This window comes from Danaus plexippus, chromosome 6 (genome assembly GCF_018135715.1).
Source record: "Danaus plexippus chromosome 6, MEX_DaPlex, whole genome shotgun sequence".
NCBI lineage: Eukaryota > Metazoa > Arthropoda > Insecta > Lepidoptera > Nymphalidae > Danaus > Danaus plexippus.
The window spans coordinates 7,897,246-7,920,932 of record NC_083540.1 but is presented as its reverse complement, the minus strand read 5'-3'; the positions used below and the strand labels follow the sequence as shown (position 1 = coordinate 7,920,932).

The 23,687-nt window shown below is 31.3% G+C and overlaps 1 protein-coding gene across 2 annotated transcripts; it reads left to right on the top strand.

The window, feature by feature from the left end:
* The first annotated feature begins 59 nt into the window (after window positions 1-59).
* On the top strand, window positions 60-23,086 carry LOC116778908 (ADP-ribosylation factor 6). Of its 2 annotated transcripts, none has more exons than XM_061529775.1 (7): window positions 60-221; window positions 4,839-4,919; window positions 18,559-18,664; window positions 18,960-19,115; window positions 20,091-20,237; window positions 20,828-21,008; window positions 21,305-23,086. In XM_061529775.1, exons 3-6 carry the CDS (start codon window positions 18,583-18,585, stop codon window positions 20,968-20,970), a joined length of 528 nt encoding a protein of 175 aa, XP_061385759.1. In that variant the 5' UTR covers window positions 60-221; window positions 4,839-4,919; window positions 18,559-18,582; the 3' UTR covers window positions 20,971-21,008; window positions 21,305-23,086. The 2 variants fall into 2 exon arrangements, with proteins under 2 accessions (XP_061385759.1, XP_061385758.1); XM_061529774.1 differs by having other exon boundaries at window positions 61-221; window positions 18,556-18,664.
* The last annotated feature ends 601 nt before the right edge of the window (window positions 23,087-23,687 follow it).

Genomic DNA, 23,687 nt, shown 5'->3' with positions numbered 1-23,687 from the left:
CATAAAGTTGTCTAACTTGTAAATAGCTACAACTTCATGCCGTTGTAGTGATTTCGTAAAAGATGCTTTGAAACTTGAAAGTTAAAACACGTGGCGCTAGTGTTCTCCAGTCTCCGACCCATGAATTAAATTGTGACTGTGATTGTCAACCGTGGATGTGGAATGTTTAGTGTTGTGAAGTGAATTGTAGTTTGGAATTGTTGTTAATTTTTTGTCATGTGGTGAGTTTTCGTAATAATTATTATGCGGTTTAATAACATATTTTATTGTTAAGAAAAACTAGACCAATGCAAGTACTGATTTTGTTTGGCTATCGTCCATAACCGGCCGTTATTTGACCGCCATCACCCAAACCTGCTGACGACCGACGAAAACTGCGGCTCCGCCTTTAACTGTCATTGTCCCATATATATTAAATGTAAATGTTTTAAAATTAATAGTTTCCATTAATTTTACGAAGTATTTGAAGTTGAACGGATTATATTAAAGTAAAAAAATCGTATTATTAAAAAAATATATTTGCTTGAAAATTGCCGCTTTCTCGACTATGAATCATGAGGTCGCCTCATGATTGTTAAAATAAAGTTCTAGAGTTTGAAACCTAATCAGTTTTGTCCATTTTAAAGGAGCCCTGATGTATACATCGGAAGAATTAACAATATATTAAAACTGTTTCGATTACTATAATTTGGTTAAGAATCTTGTAGCATTAGATACAATTTACAAACATAGTTTTTAACACATGTTTTAGTTAACATGATTTTTCGTGGTTATAGTACAAATATTGAATAGAACTTTAATTCCAAATCCAATTGGTTTTACTATATAGTTTCATAATGCTGTCAGCAGTATTTTGATGTAGATTTCATGATCAGTGAGTGTTTAAATTATTGGTAATATGTGAAAAGTTTTCATTGTCATGACCACATGCAATTTGTGTGAGCATAACTTCGAAAACTAATACTATATCAGTTATTTGACAGTGAAAGCATCAGATGAATTCCAATTGAAGTAGATAGATCAGTTACAATTAATTCCACAGTAATCTGCTGCCTGCATATTAATTATTTTCATAGTAGTTGCTGGTAACAACACACTAATTAGTATTTTGAGCTTCTTCCTAATCTGTGCTTTGGTTACTATGTCTGTCATTTTTATTGCTATGATACTATTAATTATGTTTGTTCAAATTATGTTTAAAATTGCAAGGTTTTGATTGTGTATTTTTGTTATTCTTTCACAAAGAAAACTATTGAACATATATAGACTAACTTGTAACTATATTTTCATATACCAATGTAAATTGCAATATCATCATTGTATGCATTTGAGTGTGCTAGTATATGAGTGCTCTTAAAGTACATCACATAATACCCACTGAATTGGGCAGGGTCAAATTGGAAGTGATTATTGCCAATTTATTCTATTACATGACTAATAAGACTATTGTATATTTTCCATTCAATTGTTGCCAACTCTAAAAATCACACTACATACAGTCACTGACTCTCACATGAATGATTACAAAATTCTTTGATAAAAATTTGTTACCTTATCACAATGTCATTAGTGATAAGCATTATTATAAATGCTAATGTTTTAGTATTGTATTAGTTGTGAAGGATTTTTTTTAAAAGGAGTTCTTATGTAATTTCATAAAACAACTCTTTGTTACAGATATATAACATAGAAAGTAATGCAAACATTGCAAATAAAAATTTAACCTTTATCATTAGATGGTCATGGCCAGAAAATTAATAAAAAAATTATAAATCTTTAGAAAATAAAAGAAAGCAGGTTATATATTATATAAACCTTACAGAAATTCTCAGAGTACCCTTTTATACTTTATTAAGAGTTATAGCAATTTACTATGGATAGATTTGTTGCTAGGTGTAATCAGTACACTTAATACGGGTTTGCAATATAAAAAAATAACAATTTCAGTATCTCATTGATGCTGTCATGTATAAAGATTTATGTACATTATAAGGAGGTATTATAAGTGTTCCGTTTTATTACTCATACCTATGGTAAGGTGCATTAGATCATACCTATAGTTTTACCTATACAGTTTAATGTAAGATTTTATAGCTTGTTGTTGTATAACATAATGACACAAACAACACTATGTACACTGATGTAGTTTACTAAAATAACACTTTATAAAATATTCTTATTACTAATCTATGAGATACAGGCCTTTCAGAAGTATTAGTATTTTGCGGACATATTTTATCTACAATTTGTGTACATTTTAAAATCAAATACAGTTTCTAAAATTTATAATTTCCTTATATGAAACCCGTTTCAATGATAGATATTTCAAGTCTCCGTAACTATTCTACTGTTTTGTAATTAACATTTCGTATGAGTTGGAGAGAATTTCAAATATTCCTTTTCATAGCATAATTGAAGTAACAGTGTTAATTAGTTTTATTCATAGAGTGAACCATTTCCCACTTTCTCTTTCACTGATTGTGATATGAGATTTGTTTAGAAGAGGTATTCTTTAGTGTGTAGTTTATTACGATGGTACCATTACTTTTTTTATACATTTCAATTTAGTATCATTTATTCAATTATAATACCAAGTTGATTGGATGCATGCATGATGCATGAATGACCCGCCCATGCTTGCATGAACAATGAAGCAGGAAGTTTTATATTTCTATTATCAAAGATTAAGCAGTAGTGTAAAATGTACAGAGTAAAAAATGTATTGTACTACTGTAGATGAAACTTGGTACTTGAATGCGGTTTATTTATTTCAGTTCTATTGACTTGTAATTTATGAATGAAAATCTGGAAATGCTCCTCATGTAGCGTGTCGATTGAAATTTGGGTTAAGAGCTGCACGGGGCACTGCTACTTACTCCTACTTTTTATAATATAAATTATAAAATATATATATATCGTTTATGGTCTACATAGTCGGAAGCACGTTGAACCTATCGCGTTTGTAGATTGCGTTTCACGAGTTTACGATAGATTCATGGTAGCAAAATATTTGATACTCATTGATACCCGCGACTTTGGCCTCCCTTTTTTAGTCAAAAGTCACAAAAAAAAAAACAATTTATACGTAGAAATTATAAATTGGTTGTTTCTTAAAAATTTATCAATTTTATATTAAATGAAGATTGGTACAAATAATTTTTTTTTCTTTATGTACCCCATAGTCTTGCTTTGACATTACACAAAAGCATACCTCTATCATTTCGTTTATAAAGTTTACATCTACTAATTATGATTCATATTGTTAGCAATATAGCAATTCGCATACAATCAAACACGTATAACATATAGTTAATATATGAAGAACAATCGAACACGACTATTTTATTATACAAGAAAACGTGATTACTATAAAAAACTGAAATCTAGTTTGTTTTAATAAATTATTTATTTAATTTTATAACAATAGTAAGAATACGTAGATAATAAAGAATGAAATATTTTGTTTACGATACTAGGAATGTTAAAGAGATTAATCTTATCACAACTTTTTCATTCATAAATACCGTTTTATACTATTGTATGCGGAGATTTATGAATTACACAGGTATATACTGAAAACGTTACGTGTGCAGTGTGAGTACGCAAGTTGTGGTTAGCAGAAAGCAAGAGTGCGTATTGTCAATGTAAACACCAAAATTCATACATAAATTAACAAAGCGATTATCTGTAAAGTAATGTTTACCATGAGTGTAGGTTAATCGAAAGGATCGCTAACAAAGTCTGAGAAAATAATAATAATAATCTTATTTAAATTGAATTACATCCACTCAACAATAGTTTTCGCTCGTGACCTCGATCGTGTCAGATTCTCATGAAGCCTGTTTAAATTCAAGTCAAATCAAAGTCTGATCGAAATATGTCAATGGATTTTCTAACTATACTTTACTATTCACATTAATTTTGAATTCTCATTTCTACACAAATTGTAATAGATAATATGGCATGAGATTTTCTTGGATTTCTCGCTATAACGTTAAGAAAATTGTTTTTTCATTTATTAAAATCAAACGGATGAGCAAGAATATGCAAATAGTTGATTTCGAATGTTATATCTCGCGAATGGCTTATCAGTTATTATATATTCAACGGTTTCTTATTCCGGAAACAGGAAGGAAGAAAGAGATTTAACAGTTACTAGTCTCATATTTTTTTTATAGCTACTTGTGAAATGAGTTTCGATAACACTTCATTTGTTCACCCATTTTATATCACAGCATCCTGGCAATGTTTTGATTAATTTGTTACATTTTCTAGTTTTTTACAAGACTTTTAAGGTTTATAGATTTTGTTTTCAGATGTAGTAATTAATAACGACTAAGTTGTAATTCTTACAACTGAGATGTAAAGTTTTTTTAAACTTTTTTACTGTCTAATTTTGCTTAAAAACAACGTTTGAATTAGTATCTTAAATCTTTGAATAAATTATATTGACTACTGTTTCTACTTGAATGGATTTGTAACTTATAAAAGAATATTAGATTTACTCTGAACTTTGCTGTTTATACTATAACACCTGTTTATCCATATTTCGTCTATTTTGCTGTAACTGATAACGGGCAAACGGTTTTTGTGTACTAGCGTAAATTTTAGACATATTCATCAAACACAAATTTCGATTAAGTTTTTCGGATACTAAGCATTTTTTTTTTAATTTTATGTCTGCATAGAGTCTACTTTTTAATTCGTATACGGTACGGTTTTGGTTCTATGAACTAGTAACAGAAAAACTTAGTTCCATTTAATCATGTACCCGAGAAAATCGATATCCTTATATGTCATATTCAAATTGTACTTAAGTGTTATTTGTTTTGTTTCAGGTTCCATGTGTGTAAAAGATAAAGAGGCTGATAGTTTAACGTTGTGGAATGGTTCCTGTGTTTCGGCGTTTTCTCGTTGATGTGAGTCTTCATGATTTGACCGATATTCATTCCCATGATCACATATATATGTCACCCCAACATTGAAATCTATATGTCCTCCAGAAATAATTAAAATTATTAACTCACACTGTTTAAAATCGTGAAATATGGATTCATAAATTAGTAAACGTCCTTTACTTTTACTTACCTTAAACGAAAGGAACTAAAAAAATTTATATCTGCGTGTATTTATTTAAAAAGAATAGAATTTTAGGCCGACTGATTGTTATATATTGCCATATTTGTCGGCTTAAAATTATAGTATTTTTTGTTTTTTCAAAATGTTTATATTGTCACGATTGCATATTCATCTCATTCTATTATTCGGGCTCTGACGAATGTTATGTGCTTGTATCGTGTAAGCACCAAACGTGATAATGGAAGCGGTTCTTCCAATAATCACAGTCGAGTATAGATTATTAACTAATGTGACATAAATGAAACTAATATTTTTCGTATGTACTACGCGTGCTTTATTTTTTGTTAAAACTACATACTCCCGACCTTTCGGTTACTTTCCAGCAACCGTGATCACTTGCAGGCGAGATGTCGCCTTGAGTATATCCGAAAAAAATATTAGTTTCATTTAAACGAATAAAACTCGCGAAAGTCTCAGATCTCATAATGTGGCATAATTAAATTAATTATATATTTTTGCTGGTATTCCTTTATAACATTAACATAATATTTCCTCACAAATTCCTCATATCCTATTAGTATTCTCAATGTAAATTGACACTGCCTGAAGACGTGCTGTGAGCTGTCCTGTCCGTCTACTGTACGGCTATAGCATTACACATTCCGACGTGTTGAAGACATACAAATAATGTAACAAAGTACAAACTAAAAGGCGTGTACATTTTTTTTTGTCTTTTTCTCATTTTAATAATAAGTACTGTATCTTTAAATAAAAAATTATTTCATTAGATGGGAAATTTTCGTCCGGATTCTTTTCGTTTCTATCATGTCGTACGTAAGGTCATTGAATTATGTTATTGTCACACACATAAACCTATTGTCGGTTGTGGTTTAAACTTTAATTGTAAATGTATTCAAACGGCGCTTTCATTGATAGACAAGTTTAAACTGCGGTTATTAAAATTTCTATAGGCTATCGAAAATCGGATATTAAAAATATGGAAATGTAATATAATGAGGAATGCCGAACGAAGCGATTGTACAAAATCTAGCAAAAGTAGTAAAATTTCGCCACATTCAACTACTAGTTCAGATTTTAGGCATTACAACTTAAAAATATCATCAATATAATGTTAATGCGAAATAAAAAATTGTCAACAGCTGTAATAAATAACGTTGCAGGCGACAGTGATGTAAAATATTTTTATTTGATGGAGTCATAATCATTTAACAGCGTCGTAATACTTACTTTGTATATGACAAGTTTTGCAATGACATATATAAAGGTGTCCCAAAATTAACGCAAGATTTGAATTGCGTTAAATTGAAAAATCTTGCGTTAATTTTGGGACACCGTATATATATATATATATATATATATATATGCTCAACTTTCGTCGCAGTGTCTCCGAGATCTAGCGTTCAGAAAATCTTATACCATAATCAAGTCGTGGTTTCCATCAATGGAGCTATCTAGATGCCAGACCTATATATAATAAGCGGATTAAGGATTTATCAGCCATGCAAACTCAAGTTACGTCATTATTATAAATATTTAATATTGTTTAGAGATGGAAATTAAATACGTGAATTTAATTAAAATAGAAATTTTCTGAATATTTTCCTATGTATTTTTCATTACATAGTTCGTCGATACAGACTAGTACAAATAATGTAAAAGTATCGTATCTCTGTTTTTTAAATAAACTTATTATTTTAAATCAAATCCGTAATATGTTAATTCATATTAGAGTTTATTTTGTATTAATATAAAAAAAAAGATAAAGTTGCGATCACAACTCGGAAATGAGAGTAGTTAGGAAAGCTACTTTACTTATCTAAATGCGTCTTAGCTCTGATAACATAATTACCACTATTGTATATATATAATATTTTCCATTCTAAGATGCACGCAAGTACAGTCCGATTGTGTCAGCAATAACACATTTTTATGGTGACAACACCTATATAAGACACTCACATGGAATTTATAGCACTTTCTATTAAACGCTTAAGCGAGTACACACAAAAATTAAAAATATCTTCGATCTGCCAATTTTTTTAAAAGAATTTAGAAACGAATGCTTCATTTGTAGCAACGGTAATTCAAATGTGAAATTTAAAGGAAATATGACGTAATGTCTACCTCTCTTGTTGATGAAAATATTATTAATTTTATTTGTAATTTAAGCGACAAACATCACAAAGTTTCAAAGGAAAATCGTATCTATGTACGTGTACAAAAATACGAAATTCAATGTGAGTGTTTTTTTATTAATCTCATAAGGAAAACAAACATACCAGTTTAGGAATCGTATAATAGACATCACTTATGTATCTTTATAATAAATGCAGTTGAATACGGAATGTTTTTAAAAATTTATTATATGGAAAGTGAGTAGCTATTAAAATATAATATTGAGACTGTTTCACCAAAGATTTTTATCTATAATCGTATTGCGTGTGTGGAGTACACATGATGATTTTACTGGTTAGCCTATAAATAGCGACTTTCACGCTACGATTCTACGCTATTCTAAATATAATGCAACGTATCGCCCGACTCTGACATTATGTTTACACCAGTCGAGTGAGCTTCAGGGGACGGTTACTGTAAAGTTTGTTAACCTTACACATGTAGACAATATTTATATAATTATTTAGTCTTTATTGTAACGTGATAAGGTCCATTTTGATAACAGTATACACCCTCCCATTATACTATTTTTATTATTCTATTGGATTATATTTCTACATTGTTAACTAATTGAGATATTTTTCCACACAGAACATACATTTTTAAGTTGTGACTATAATACTACATTTAATTATAAAATGGAATTATTTTAATATGTCCATGGTAGTCAGTGAGTTATAAAATAAATTTGTTACGAACAAAAATAAAAATATCTTTGTATATTAAAAAAAAAAAATAGATTGTTAAATTCCGTTATCTACGTAGTTGAATAGGCCGAACCTTGTACTAACAAATTGCCTTTTTCGTATAGTAAATTATTACTTGGCGAATTTCGTTACATACAGAGCGTTAAAGTTTTCATTCATAAATGTATGTTATTCAATAAAAAACGGGAAACGCTTCGTGTGTAATGGACGTGTGATGCAAAACTTGGACTAAGCATACTACTAGCAAACTAATACAGATCAAATTCTGTACTACACACACATTACATTAATTAATACGGATAGATTTATGTCACCTAAAAATCTTCAAATTGCGATGCTGTCATACATAAAATATTGAAGCTCAGTACGATATCTCACCCTTTATATTTCTAATATCCGCCGCGGCGCAGTGAATGTTTGTTTCGCTGCTTGCAAGGTGATTTGGTAAATGGAACCAGCTCTACAGGGACCACCCAAACTATTGGCCTAGAATCGATGCTATGTCTGATTTAACACGAGTTAATTTAAGGTTCGCGTAAGGTGTTCAGTGTTCGATATGGATATTTTGACCGCGATTAGCTCATTTGGTTAGTTAGTGTGTTATACCTTTTAAAGTAAACCCTGAGAATATAAAGCGTATAAATAAAAGGGTATTTAATTTAATTCAAGCATTTAAATTATATATGTTTGAAATATTGTTATTCTAAATATGTATATCCCTTTTATATATTAATTGGTTATTTAATTAGGTTCTTAATAACTTTTACTTTTACAATTTTTTTTTTTTAAATTTTAACATAAATTCGTTCGAGACACTTCGTTGAAACAATGTCCGCTTTTGGGATTGAACTATGGCCTTATAAGAAGTTTAACCTTTGATTTTACCGTTCAAATATTACGTTTAGAAACCTTACATTAATTTTTGGCTCTATTTCAGTAAAGGATATTACTCTTGTTTAAAAACATTGTATCTTGCCAAAACTGTACTGTGTGTCACGACGATAGTCATTTGGCGCTCTTATCGTGACTTTTAGCATTCCAGACTTGCACAGTACTGGTGACACATATATGCCAAACAACTGACTGTTATGTAATCAAAATATTTTTTTTTATACCATTTAGGGATATATACAGTATATGCCGATTGGTTCTAAGACTTTCGAGTATTCATTTAAATAGAATAAATATTTTCGGATTAATCCAGACGTTTCGGTTACTTCGCAGCAACCGTGATCACGGGAAGATGAAATGAGAAAAGTATATTTTGACCAAAAACAAGTATAAAAATCGTAGTACATAATACCCGTTTCAATATAAATGTATAGAATACTTAATTCGCCTGTCAAAGTCAATTTAATTTAACAAGCTATTGTGAACTCTATATTCTATTTGTTGTAGGTTCGATTCTGCTCAATCGAAAGTAATATAAATATTTAGATCAATGCTGTTCTATTAACGTAAAATGATGAAAAAAAAAATATTATTACGATAAACCCTCATGTAATCATATAATAAAGATTCACTAACTAGGATTTGAGTCTAGAATCTTAGTAATTTTTGAGTGAAATAAAAACAAATAAATCTTTCATCTACCCCATATACATTTATTTTTAATATTTGTTGAATATTTCGTTTATAAAAATGTTTTTTTATGAAAGTATTAAACAGAAGTATTTATTTTTAACAATACATAAATGATAGTATATAATTATTAAGTGTTAATTACTTAATAGTAAAACTTTAATGAAGACCTATGTGCTTTTAAATTAAGAAGGTTTACAGTATACTATAGAACCTCTAAATAAAATAATATCAGATATTTTGGGTTCGTATAACGTCACAGTGAGTCGCGTAATCAGCTAACTAATTACCTTCATATTGTTTCCTAGCTGTAACTCGAGACGTATTAAAGTTGACTCCAACTACTTTATATTAAACGGCCTTTAATTTAACCTACATCCTTGAGTTTAAATAAACCAATTAACTAAAAGTTTTGTAGCTTAGAGTCTGGATTCTATCAAACATGTTTGACTTACTTATTCAATATAGTGTATGAAAAAATAATGCAAAAGAGGCGGTTGAATTCATTACGTGGTTATAATTAAAAAATGCACTTTTCAAACGTTAATTACAGCGGGATGGGACTTGATTTATTGTCCCGCTATCTGGGTTGCAGCATCTGTAAACTTTTACAGCATTATATTGCTTTACATAGTTTCGCATATACGCAATTAATTGTTACAATCTAGAAGTTAATTAGTTGGCATTCCGAACTAAAAAATCCCATTTATATAGATATTATATTGCACAATAGTTTTTGCCCGCGACTCCCTCCTCATGAAAATAAGAGTTGAGCTGACAAGGAAATATATAGTGTGTCAAAACAATACACATGTATAATCTATAGTAATATGTATAGCCAACCGTCACCGACATCTTTAGTGTGTGTCACGTGACTTCGTACACAATAATACTGTTATGTGTTGATACGGCAGGAACTAAAGTAATTTCGGGATAAATTATAGCCTCTATGTTATTCTGATAAATAAGCTATATTAATTACTGTGTAGTTTTATCGATATCCATTCAATAGTTTTACGTGAGAGTGTAACAAATATACATCTATCCATACTTAGGAACTTTCGAGTTTATAAGATGTATATAAGTATGAGTAGGTAGATTCACACAGAGTAGATAGTACGCGTATTGATCTCAATAATCCGTTAGGATGTTGTCTCGTCCTATCCTTTCCTGTTTTTCAGTAATGCATTACTCCCCTACAAGGTTTCCCTTGCTTCATAAATCTTCCCGGCCATTGGGACGTCTTCGTACGAGGGGGTAACGAAGCCATAAAAGACAGACGCCCAAAGCTAGTATTAGTACTTATGTAGCGTTAACCATAAGCGATTCGGTGAATTGTTGAGATTATTTACACTGTAACGTATATTCGCATATTCAGACACACACCTGTTAAAATTTTAATCGATTCATCATAAATAAACAGATCTCTAGAGTTGAAAATGTCTTGCTTATCTTGTTCAAAGTTTTTTGAACGATTGTTTATTTTGTGTAATGTTTATGGAGCGTTTGGTTACGGCGGAGGTGTATTTGGGGATTAAATTCGCCTTGTTTTGCTATACATTTGATACAATACACACACATATATATCATATATGTATGTTAAAAATAGCTGAGAAAATCTTTAAGTCATCGACTTCTATTTCCATGTGCCTTAGTCCTTATCTCTCGAGTTAGTGTTTAATATTAATAGAATAAACATGATTGTTATCAAGTACGTGATATGACTAATACCAAGTTGAGGTGGACAAGATTTATTAATTATTATTTTTGTACCTAACAATTTTTTTGCAGTTTTATATATAAAGTCCATGTCTTGAGCTGTGGCTTATTGATTCTTTAGTAAAAATTTTTTTTCGTTTAAATATTGCGTTTCGATATTCGTGAATTGTATTTTACAATTTATTTATTACACACGAAAAAGTAGATCGATGTAAAAAAATAAAATTAAATGTACTCCCTTAATGTAGAACTTGTATAGACTGTAAGTATTACAAGAAACCTAAATTAAACTCTTTTTCTCTATCATTTTATTTTACTAAAGCTTTAATCAATTATTTTAAGTTTTTTTTTCTCTAAATATACAAATTAAAATCCTGAATACTGTCGGTTTTAAGTTTCAAACATGAAAAATCTTACTTAGGGTACATAATAAATGTATTTTATTACTGAGCGCACAATCGTTTGTGCATATCTCCCGTTTCCTTTGTGGGGGATTGCATACACCGCCTGCTAACTAAATTGCCATATATGTTTACTACATATTTATACTGTAATATAATTATTTTAACATTTGATACAGAATGATCCTAAGCAATTCTAAGATAAAGGTAGAATATATATTTTTTATAAAAACTATCGTGACATTATTCGGAATAAAAAAAAACAGTAAATTAAAAGTACTATATTTTTTTGTACTAACTTTTTAGCGTTAGTTGCTGTCTTGTCTGTCACGTCGTCGGATACTGACAACTTTATTTTTTTTTTTTTAATCAAAAACGCGTTTCTAAACAGGTTTAACAATTTATTTATGTTTTTAAATGAATTTACTACTAATTCATTTCAAATTACAAGCTATAACAAAAAGTTTGTATTGTTTAACGGAATATCTATAATGAAATTAAAATTAATAATTGTTTTCCGGTTTTTTTTTTTTAATATTATTGATTTGTAAGTCTGTTGTTGAATATAACGTTGTAGTCGCCATGGGCGTTCGTTTTTTCATATTGCGTCTACGGAACCGTAATGTACAGCCTGGCGTGTTTAGTTAGCATAAAAAATAGAATTGTATAATTATTGATAACAACGAAACAACACCAGAGGCTGATAAGGAGATGTCAAGAATATGAATATTTTTTGATTACCATAATGTTTCCAATTAAAATAAACGACACCTTAAATAGTAGAACAAGATAAAATAAAAACCTTAAAAGCAATTAATCTTAACACCTTATTGGTCAAAATAATCAACGCTTCGATTATTTTTGTACATATCTTACCCCCATAATTCGATAAAGTAATTTTTACTTCCGCAATCTCGAACATAGCAATGTTCTATTTTACAATCTTTATATCAGAACTGAACTATTCAGCCCAAGTCGAAATTATCTATGAGTCTTAGTGTCTCCCTTGATGTCGACTGACAGAGGTTCTTGTATAGTTAAATAAACTCCTCACAAGAACTTCTTGATCAGTCTAACTCTATATTAAGTAATTAAATTTTTGAAAAGTATAGAAATGTTTAAAAACTATGTATCTCCTCTTAAAATGAGCGAGATCTCATTAAATATGGATTCTGTGTGCGTCTCAGTTAGGAAATACAATTTAGTTTAAGTTTAGGTCCCATGTCCCATGTGATTCCAAGTTGGTTATTCCTAGTTTAATGTTACCCATTTAATGTATTAAAATAATTTGTTAACATTTTTAAAACTATGTATTTTATAGTTCGCCAGTGAAATTAATAAATAAAGTGAATATATAAGCGACATGCCATCCTCAATACCTTTCCAAAAACAGTTATTACTGGAAATATATTGTACGGGTTTATTCTATTTATAGAAAAACGAATCGGCTGATTGAGGAAATTGTGTTGAAATCGGTAACGCCCTAACTTGATTTGCCAGATAGGAAGGGAACCGATGGTTTTCACCCCACCCTATTTATAACAATTGCCTGGTTCAGGATATGATCGTTAAAAATCGCAATCCTACAAAACGTACGTATATCATTTGAAATTAGCTCCTAATGAATTTAATATCTTTGTATTTTATTTTCTTATGACATCATTATTCCAGCATCCACGTTTTATATAAATTAAGTTATTGTTGTGTGTGTCTGATTTTAATTAAATTTTCTAAGTTACATCATTTAGACACGTGGCCATATATTTAATTTAGATATTGCCATATCGTATTTATATTATAAAGTTAGGTACATAATAGGTTAAACAAACAACTATTTTATACAAAAAAAAAAAGCGAGAATGAAGTCGCGGGTATCAGTTAGTTTTTATCGTATTTATATATACTCTTTTGGGTTCTTTGTTGCCAGAATAAATTGAACCATTCCCTAACCAAATGTCTTTTTTAAATCACGTTAGTCATGTGGTCTTAAAACATTTTTTTTCGTCACTCATGTATAAGGTTACCTGTTATTAAATTACCATTTCCAAGAACATCTCATTTGCTGAGTTTATTATATTATAGAGAAAAAAGTATATATGTATTTTGAATATGAATAAACTACGATTATAAATTAAGATGATCTCTTTGAAATTTCAAGAAAATTTATACTTTTTTTTTGTATTAACAGCCCTTTCTGTAAGAATATTTTATTCTTTATAATCCACACTTATCTCATACAGTAATTATTTTACCGCTTCCTTATTCCACTTCTTTCAAAGGCCGATTACGTCATCAGTTATCCGTTGATGTTTGTCTTATCAACGGTTGCTATGCGGGGATCAAATAACACTTTATTATTGCTCATATAATGCCTCACTCTTTATTTTGCCGCTTCCGAAAAATTATTGTGTATGTTTTATTTTTTCTTCTCGAAAGTACGTTCTCATTTGTACTACCAATGTTTTATAAAATTTGTTTAAATTAAATATTACTACGTAAATAATGTCTTTCTTTTTGTCTTGCAGACTTAGTTTGCCAATTTGGTCAAAGTCTTATAAGTATGTTCTAATTTAACGCTCAAGATTTGGTAAGACGAGACGCTAAATTTCGCATACCCGTTAGTTTATAAAGATTTCAATATTAACTATGACCTAACGTAGTCCATGGTCGATTTATTCGGGTTATCTTTGTGAGTTTTACCCAAAGAAAATATAAAATTTAATATGCGATTAGAATTATGTAACTCGCATGGAACGTAGATTGTAAGCTAAATTTTTTATGAACCTTTTAATATTCTTACGTAACCACATCGTGGGTTCCTGTCATTAAATTTTTACACATCTTTCGACCCATTTTCGTTTTTCGTGTACAACTAATGCCGTTCAAACGTTATGGGATCGTAACATGCTCCGGGAATCGAACCCGCTGACATAATTCCATCATCGATCTGTTTTATGATGATCAATCTGTTTGTATGTTTGATGATTGCTACGATTCTAATAATAATATATGTACACGAAATATAATTTTTTGATTTATATTTTTGTCTAATTTATCTATACATATTTCTTTTGTTATTTTATTTCTGTCTTTGCCGGTTTTTGTTGAGAAACTTCGGACTATTAATATTATTACAAACTACATTATACTGCTATATACATATATATACATATTACTTAATAAATATATATGTTCCCTATTTAAATACTAGTCAATTATTTTTTGATATACCCATTGACGTTCTAAATATATATATATATCAATACATATTATAAAACAAAGTCCCTCGCCGCGTCTGTCTGTCTGTCTGTTTGCGAAAAACGGATAAACTACTGCATCGATTATCAAACAGTTATCACCACTCGATAGCGTGATTCTCTGACCTTCTTAGGAAGGTTTTAGTATATAATTTGTTAGGTTTTTACATTTACTTGAGTGTACATTAACGATATGTGTTAAAGATGTAGGGAACACATGAGCCGTCTGAGAGCTTTTAACGAAAACGCTGCCCAAAGTCTTTGAGATATAACAAAATAATATATGGTGGAATTGTGTATCTTATATAGGTCTACAGAAAAGTCCGCGGTGGCATATGTCTATACCTTAAGGATAACATAATATATCCAATTTACAACTTTTTGAAAGTTATCATAATATAAGTTTAACAATTCTCAAAATTAAATATGCTATTTTATATTCTTTGTAAAGAGTCTGAGCGAAGCCGGTGCTAGCTGCAAGTATATTATGTATATACAATCTATTTTACGCATAAAAATATAAAAATGCTGGAGTTATGTTCACATCCTATTCAATTTTATTCCGCTGACATCGGGGGAGGCATTAAAAAAGCTTTCAAGTTCTCCCGAGTAGTTTTCACTTATTACAACGTAAGGGAACTGCTATCAACTGTACAGCGATTTTTTTTAAAGTATCTTGCTCTTCTTAATAACTATGAAATATTATTATAATTACTTTAAAATATATATGTTTACTCCAATCAACTATTCCTATATCTTCTTAACTGGCATATATTTCTCGTAAACAACGCCGTCGTTTGTTTCTTAGTAGCATTCTAGGTTTAAAAATTGAGAGCTCTTGTCTTATATTTAGCTTGAAATCTAGGCCGGCTGGAGGTTTCTCTCGTATGTCGGCTGTCCATAAAGATGTATCTCCTTATGTACTGTAAATTTTGGCACGATCACATTGTTAGTACGGTTATTATTTTAAACGTTTCCGTTTCGGAACGGATGCAAATCATTAATTTTGTATTTTATAGTCCGTTATTGATTTCATATTACGGTTATTTATTGGAGCGTCACGTTCTTATCCCCTATTTAATAGGTTTTTTTTTTTTAATAAATTATATATATAATTTCCGTATTCACGTGAAGTCCACTTCGTGAATTGATCAATAAAGTTGTTAGCATTCAAATTGTCATGTTAATCAGCTCGACAGAGCGTTGGTAGGGCAAGGGCTATAAGGGGTGCGAATGTTGTAGTTGTAAAATTGTATACTAATATAGGGTTTTCCATTAAGGGCGCTTGATCTTTGAAATGCAAAAAAAAATACATGTAGGAAAGATATTTGCGAAATTTTTTTTTATTTGGAAGGTCTATCGACCCCATTATGTATGGAATATGACATCATTCAAATGACCGCCACGGCTTCGGTTGGTGGCGCGCACACGAAAGGTCCAATTTTCGATGACTCTGGCGCACAAATCGGGCTGTATTTGATCGATGGCGTGGCGTATGTTGACTTTGAGGGCATCGGTGGTTTGCGGCTTGTTGGCATAGACCTGCGACTTAAGAAAACCCCACAAGAAAAAGTCCAGCGGGGTCAAATCGCACGATCTCGGTGGCCAGTTCACGTCGCCTCCGCGCGAGATGACCATGTCCAGAAATTGCTCGTGCAGAACTTCCATCGTAGCGTGTGCTGTGTGGCACGTAGCGCCGTCCTGTTGAAACCACATGTTGTCCAGATCCATATTCTCGATTTCAGGCCAAAAGAAGTTGGTTATCATCGACCGGTATCGCTCACCATTGACGGTGACGGCCACACCATTATCGTTTTCGAAAAAATACGGACCAATCACGCCTCCGGCCCAAAATCCGCACCAAACAGTCACTTTCTGCGGGTGCATTGCCACTTGGTGAACCTCGTGTGGATTGGTCTCGTCCCAAATACGGCAATTTTGCTTGTTGACATAGCCATTCATCCAAAAATGCGCCTCGTCGCTGAAGATGATTTTTTTGCCAAAATCGGCGTCAACTTCCAACTGCTCTAATGCCCAGTCAGCGAACACACGGCGCTGTCTATGGTCATTAACCTTGAGCTCTTGGGTCAGCTGGATCTTGTACGGGTGCAGGCTCAAGTCACAACGCAAAATTCGCCAAGTTGTCGTCTGCGAAAGGCCGAGTTCCTGTGCGCGACGCGGAATTGACTGCCGCGGGTTTTCGAGGACACTGTCGCGCACAGCGGCGATATTCTCGGCAGATCTCGCGTTACGTTGACGCACGGGAACCGGCTGATTGTTAACTGACCCGGTTGACTCGAATTTGTCCACCAATCGACGGATAGTCGACTCGGCAGGACGATCATCGCGACCGTAAAACGGGCGAAGTGCGCGGAACGTTGCTCGAACTGAAGACCCATTTTCATAAAACAATTTTATGATTTGCACGTGCTGCTCGACACTGTAACCTGCCATGGTGGTTTGGGAGGACGGAATGAATATAACACACTGCATTTGACAGCTGTCACTCAAACAACATGGCCGCAATCAGCTGTCAAAGTTCAAGCGTCCCTATTGGAAAACCCCTTATAACTTTTGTCCATTCGGTTCATTTATTGCCTGTTAAAAAAATTGTTTGTTGTAATAAAATTGGTTGTTTTTTTTATCAGTATAAAAATGAAGTGAAAATGTATATTTTACTGATTACTAACAAGATGTCATGAGAAACGAAGTGGGCGTTTCGATAAAATGGGATTATAGTCTTTACCTACATATTAATAACGTTGGTAGTCTCTTGTGTATAAAGTTACTTGTTGTGAGTGTTTTTTTTTTAAATAGAAAAAAAAATCGAATATTTCAAGTTTTTAAACACTTTATTTTTAACGATAATATTCCTTTAATAAAATTAGCAATTTTTCTTCTTTCCCTGTATTTACAATTCTGGCCTTAAAATGATTGTATTTGTAAATTACAATCCCAGAAGTCTGGTTATATATAATCTATAATTTATATATTTACAAACATTCTTACATCCGGTTTAAAAGGATTAAAAACGTTTAAATGTTATATTATTCATAAATTCCATTGATATCTTTAGTAAAGTAGTGGTGGCCTTGATGTTAAAGCCTCTAGTGCACGAGGGTGCGGCCTCGAAACCTGGAAAGTACCAATGTGTTTTTTTTCGAAATATGTAATTTCTAAGAGTTTTTAGACACCACTGACCAACAGTGAAGAAAGACGTCGTGAGGAAAACTGGACTTATAATTTCCAATTATAACTTTAAAATCGCCAATCCGCGTTGAGCAAGCATGGTGATTATGCTCTAACCTTCTCCACGTGAGAAGCGGTCTTTGCCCAGCGAAGTGCACCAATAATTGATGATGATGGTTGATATGTTCCAAACCTTTTGCAATATGTTATAGAACTGATATAAATGTCCCTTTGAATTTTTGATAATTTCTACTATTTTGAGCTATCTATTTCTGTTCATGATTTATTGATTTTTATGAACTTGTCACCGTTTAATATATTGATCTCCAAACATCATTATTATGATTCACTTTTGATGCTTCTGAAGGTTTTGATACGTTTTGATAAGTGTTAATTAATTGTATCGAATAATTTTGCTGTTTTCAGTAGTGCGGTTGAGGCGAGCTCGGCACAATGGGGAAGCTACTGTCGAAGATCTTCGGCAACAAGGAGATGAGGATATTGATGCTGGGTCTGGATGCTGCGGGGAAGACTAGTATCCTTTTGATTTGTCCAACAATTAAACCATTACATTACTCATTATAGTGAAGTTATTTTTCCGTGTCCCTAGTTTTTTTTATTTTTATTTTTTTATTTTATTGCGTTAGTTTTGAAAAACAAATAAATACAAGAATGTCGACCTTGACATTCAATTTGCATAATTTCATTATACTTCTATTTCCATATACAAACTTTTTATTCATTAATAAATTTACATACATTAAAATTTTACAGCTACTTGATGTTTTGTTATATATTATATAAATAATATTTCTTATAAATGATATCAGCTATTTTATATAAGTTAAAATTAGGTCAGTCAGTTACAACGATACCAACAGTCGGTTTCAATGTTGAAACTGTAACGTATAAAAATGTCAAATTCAATGTATGGGATGTTGGAGGACAGGACAAAATACGACCTCTGTGGAGGCATTATTACACAGGTAAATATGACCCGAGCTCGATTAATGAGTTGTTTGGACATTTGAAACGTATGAAGTGGATTGGGTGTAGAGTAAACTAGCGAATTATATACACATATGTGGATATATTATGTGCTTTGAGCTTAAGTTCTCAATGTTTGCGACGTCTGTATACCATACATTGGTAATATAATATGTTAAGATTGCGGGAGAATTTCTTAAAAAATATATATTTAGGATTCTTTTATCGGCTTATTCAGAAATTTTGTTTAATGCAGGAATTCTAATTTAATAACACAAATTATAAATACATTTGTCATATATTTTCATCTATATAATCAGAAAGGAACATCGAAACGTGGGTACTAATCTCGTGAGCTCAGCGGATGCTGCGACCCACATGTTCGCAATCTGCGTGTAGAACGTTCCGATGATAGCTATATTGCAATTAAATTTTAGTGTATACGATATTCTTACTCTTATGGGACACACACTGATAGCTTTGATGTTTTAGGATGTTTTGAATCAAGAAGATTCTAAGATTTAAATGTTAGGTGTACGTCCATACTGTGTGGTGTACTTTCAAGCCATTGAAGATGTTTCTAAATCCCAAGCTATAATAATATTTCGTAGTTTAAAAGTTGTCATTTTATAAATTATCCATCGTACCGATTGCTGGTTTTGCTTAAAACTTATCTATGTTATAATGAGAAATTATTATATATATATACATATATATATATATATATATATATATATATATATATATATATATATATATATATACACATACATATGTATATATACATATACATATGCATATATACATATATATATAAATATATTTATAAAACATTTCTTATGTAAAACTTTTTGTATATTACTCTGAATATACGATCTACATCTTTATATTTACTACGATGGCTATTTTTTCGGTGAAGTTCTAGCGCATGTCCTATGTACGAGAGGATTAATTATAATGTGTGATGCCCACAGGCACCCAGGGTTTGATCTTCGTGGTGGACTGTGCGGACCGCGATCGTATAGACGAGGCCCGCCAGGAGCTGCACCGCATCATCAACGACAGGGAGATGAGGGACGCCATCATACTCATATTCGCTAACAAGCAGGACTTGCCAGACGGTACGTATACATTATACAGCTATAAAATCGTTTTTTTTTTGTCATTGTTACACAACAACTAAGTTACGATTGAAATATTTAAGGCCATGCAGACAGTTAATGTCTACAATTTGTGGTAGCGCGATTTGTTTCGGTTAAAATCAGGCTTAGGCCAAATAAATAATGAAAGGTCTTCCGATTAAAAGCTGGTTTTTAATACAAAAATAAGTGAATTGTGTAAAATATAAAAAATGTCGTTGGGTTAGACGTTAAAAAAAATCCTTCTTATCTATATCTGGTTTTAGGATCACACCAAAAATAATGATCGACGAAACAAAAAAAGTTGATTTCAAAAAACAATTTATTAAAAATTTTGTATATTTGTAGGAAAAAGGGACCGTAAAACGTGAATAGTCGTGACGATAGGATGTCTTTTGGAAATTGTTTGATGATTAAGAATGATCATGTGAAAAAAAATCCAAGCACCTTAACGTCGTATTTATAATGCATATTTTTGTTTATTTCATTTGTAATAACAATGACTTCTACCAGCTACAGTAATACACGGGACTTAATGTACAATGTGTGAATCGTTGAATGTTCCATTCCAGCAATGAAACCCCACGAGATCCAAGAGAAGCTGGGTCTGACACGCATCAGGGACAGGAACTGGTACGTGCAGCCGTCGTGCGCCACATCCGGGGACGGACTGTACGAGGGCCTGACGTGGCTCACCACCAACCACAAGTTATGAGCTGCGGAGTAGGCGGACAGCCGCCTCCATCACTTACGGTTAGTATGGATATTGCATCTTCATGTTGGCTGCATTGGAGTCCAGTATTAAATTCCTGGTTTCTGACTTACAAGCTGTAGTTTACTTCACTTTATCTTTACATTGGATATCGCATCCTCACGCTGGCTGTATGGGAAGGACAGATAAATTTTCTGATTCGTAACATATTTATTTTTGCTTTACTGTTAGTATGGCACCAGCATCCTAATGTTGGCTGCATTGGAATTGCAATTAATGTTATTTAATCACCAAAAAAAAAGTTTCCATTTAATCACGTACATTTTTTATTTTCCAGGTGAAGAAAATAACGATGCCATGTAATGTAATATCGCTGCGTACCATCCAGATAGTGTTTTGGGTGTTTGTGAGTGACGCAGTGAGCTACAGGACACTAGTTAGTCTTACAGTGAACTAATTGTCACACAAATAAATCAATTATTCCATTTATTTAAAACGAAAATTAGAGCTTTGTTGTATCGAAATATTTGATTATTATTATTTTTTTATGTTTATTTAAAACGAACGATTACATAGGGTAAATGATTTTTTATTATATAATTATTATTTTTTTTAAATGTTTACCTCCGTCGTTTTGTATGATAGTTACGGAGTAATCTATGGACGGATGGATGAATGTTTAATACGAGTATTTATAAAGCAATAAAGAAAGCACGCCTGCGTATAGCATATTGTACAGTAGCTTGTCAAAATTTGTATGCAATAGAAGTGGACGATCCGCTTGTCTTGGTTATTGGAATGAATAAAACCTCATTACTAATTTAAGTAGAAAATAATAATGAAGCGACATTTTTACAATATTGATAATATCCAAAAATAACCCCTTAATAATAAAGCGTTTATTTTAATTTTGCTTTAATATTTTACGCTATGCTTTCGCTTTGTGTGAATATCGTAATTGGGACCATCCCTATTTGGACGGTTTTGGGAGTCCAGTCATCGAGCGAGTTATTATATTTTAAATAGTATTACAGCTGTTTGAATATAAGAAAATCAAAACCAGAATAACTTGATCCCATATTAGGGTCAGTTTACACCAGGTTATGTATGTAGAGACGACCACATATTGATAACGCTATAATTAAAATTTTATTACAAACTAATTGGATATGTTCAGTTGAATTGTCTTTATACACTGTCGGTGTAGACACACCTTTAATGGAAATTATATTAACGTGCCTTCCTTCAAGCTTGTTCTGTCCATCCATTGAATATATTTTGTATAAAAGTTCGTTTTGTATATAAAGAAACGAAACAGACAAACAAACATACCACCACTCCATTCCATTAAATATATATATTTTTTAATGCTCCCGTTCCTGAAGTTTTGTTGACTTTATTAATTGGATTTATTCAAAGGTGCTGGTTTAAAAGTTAAATTAATTAATAGTAGTTTAAAAAAAAAAAAATTGTCAATTTTTTTTTCTTATAACAATATTTTTATGACAACGCCAGCACTGAAAGCAATGTTTGATATAATGGAAAGATTTACATTAGTTATAAGATCTATATATGTATACTATTTTGTTACTTTATTTGATTAATTTTTCTGTATTTGTGTTGAATATAAAAAAAAAATGTATAAGTGGTCATGTAAGAACATTTCGAATGCCTCGGATTGACAGTAGTTACAACAGAGCACGGTGATGAAATTATTGCTACATATTGATTTGATCGAATAAAACGAAGCTGAACATTTCTTTGTATATTATGTTAATAATATTATATGACATAAAAAATTATATATATATACATACACATATATATATTTTGCTAATCAATATGTTTAATTAAAAGATTATATGATTTTTTTTAGAAGCTTCTCAGTGTCCAAAACGGAGTGTAATAGATTTATCGGAGTTCACAAAGTGTTATAAAATGTATTTAGTTTTAGTTAGGCGTTCAGTGCGGAGTTTAAGAGCACTAATGGGATTGTATGATTTAATATTTTTTTTTTATATCTGTTCATTGTAAATTATGTGAAACAAGGTGTGGTTGAGTTACAGTCTGCTGTATGATAATGTAGAAAGGTTATCCGATATAAATTCACACTTATAAATGCGGTTTTTTATTAAAAAAGAAGTATTCGATATTTGTAATGCATTTATAAGGAATGTATTTAAGTTTGAGTAAATTTAATTATACTATAGAATGAGACCAATAACCGAGTTCTCATATACTTAGAATGTTAAATTATATAAAAAATATTTTAATATTGATACAAGAAAATAGGTCGTCAGTAATGTCTTGAAGTTTTTTACTTGGACTGTTTTCGGTAATTACAAATATATTATGTAAATGCTGTTGCAAATTGACTCCCTGTGGCATTGAGCACGCACTTCCTGAGAAGGTTTATTCGTTGAACAAAACCTGAAGCTTTCTCATACAATGAGGTTAAAGTACAACTCCATTAAACTAATATTAAAAGAAAATATTTTCGAAATTACTTGAATCTTCTGGCTTCTTATATCCGTAACTGAGCATTCGCTTAGGAATGTGCAAGGGTTTTCCTTGAGTGAAATATATCAAATATGTGATTAACAGTTATATTTTATACTAAAAAATGGCGAGACGCTGGAATCAATTTGTGCAAAAAAATTATTTAGTAGTAGGTAGTTTTGAAACACTAATTTATCGTTTAAATTGGTATTCTGTGAATT

Coding starts and splice junctions, on each gene's coding strand:
- LOC116778908 (XM_061529775.1), top strand. CDS start 18,583: ATGGGGAAGCTACTGTCGAAGATCTTCGGCAACAAGGAGATGAGGATA. Junction 19,116..20,090: donor GTGGAGGCATTATTACACAG/GTAAATATGACC, acceptor TGATGCCCACAG/GCACCCAGGGTTTGATCTTC. Junction 20,238..20,827: donor CAAGCAGGACTTGCCAGACG/GTACGTATACAT, acceptor GTTCCATTCCAG/CAATGAAACCCCACGAGATC.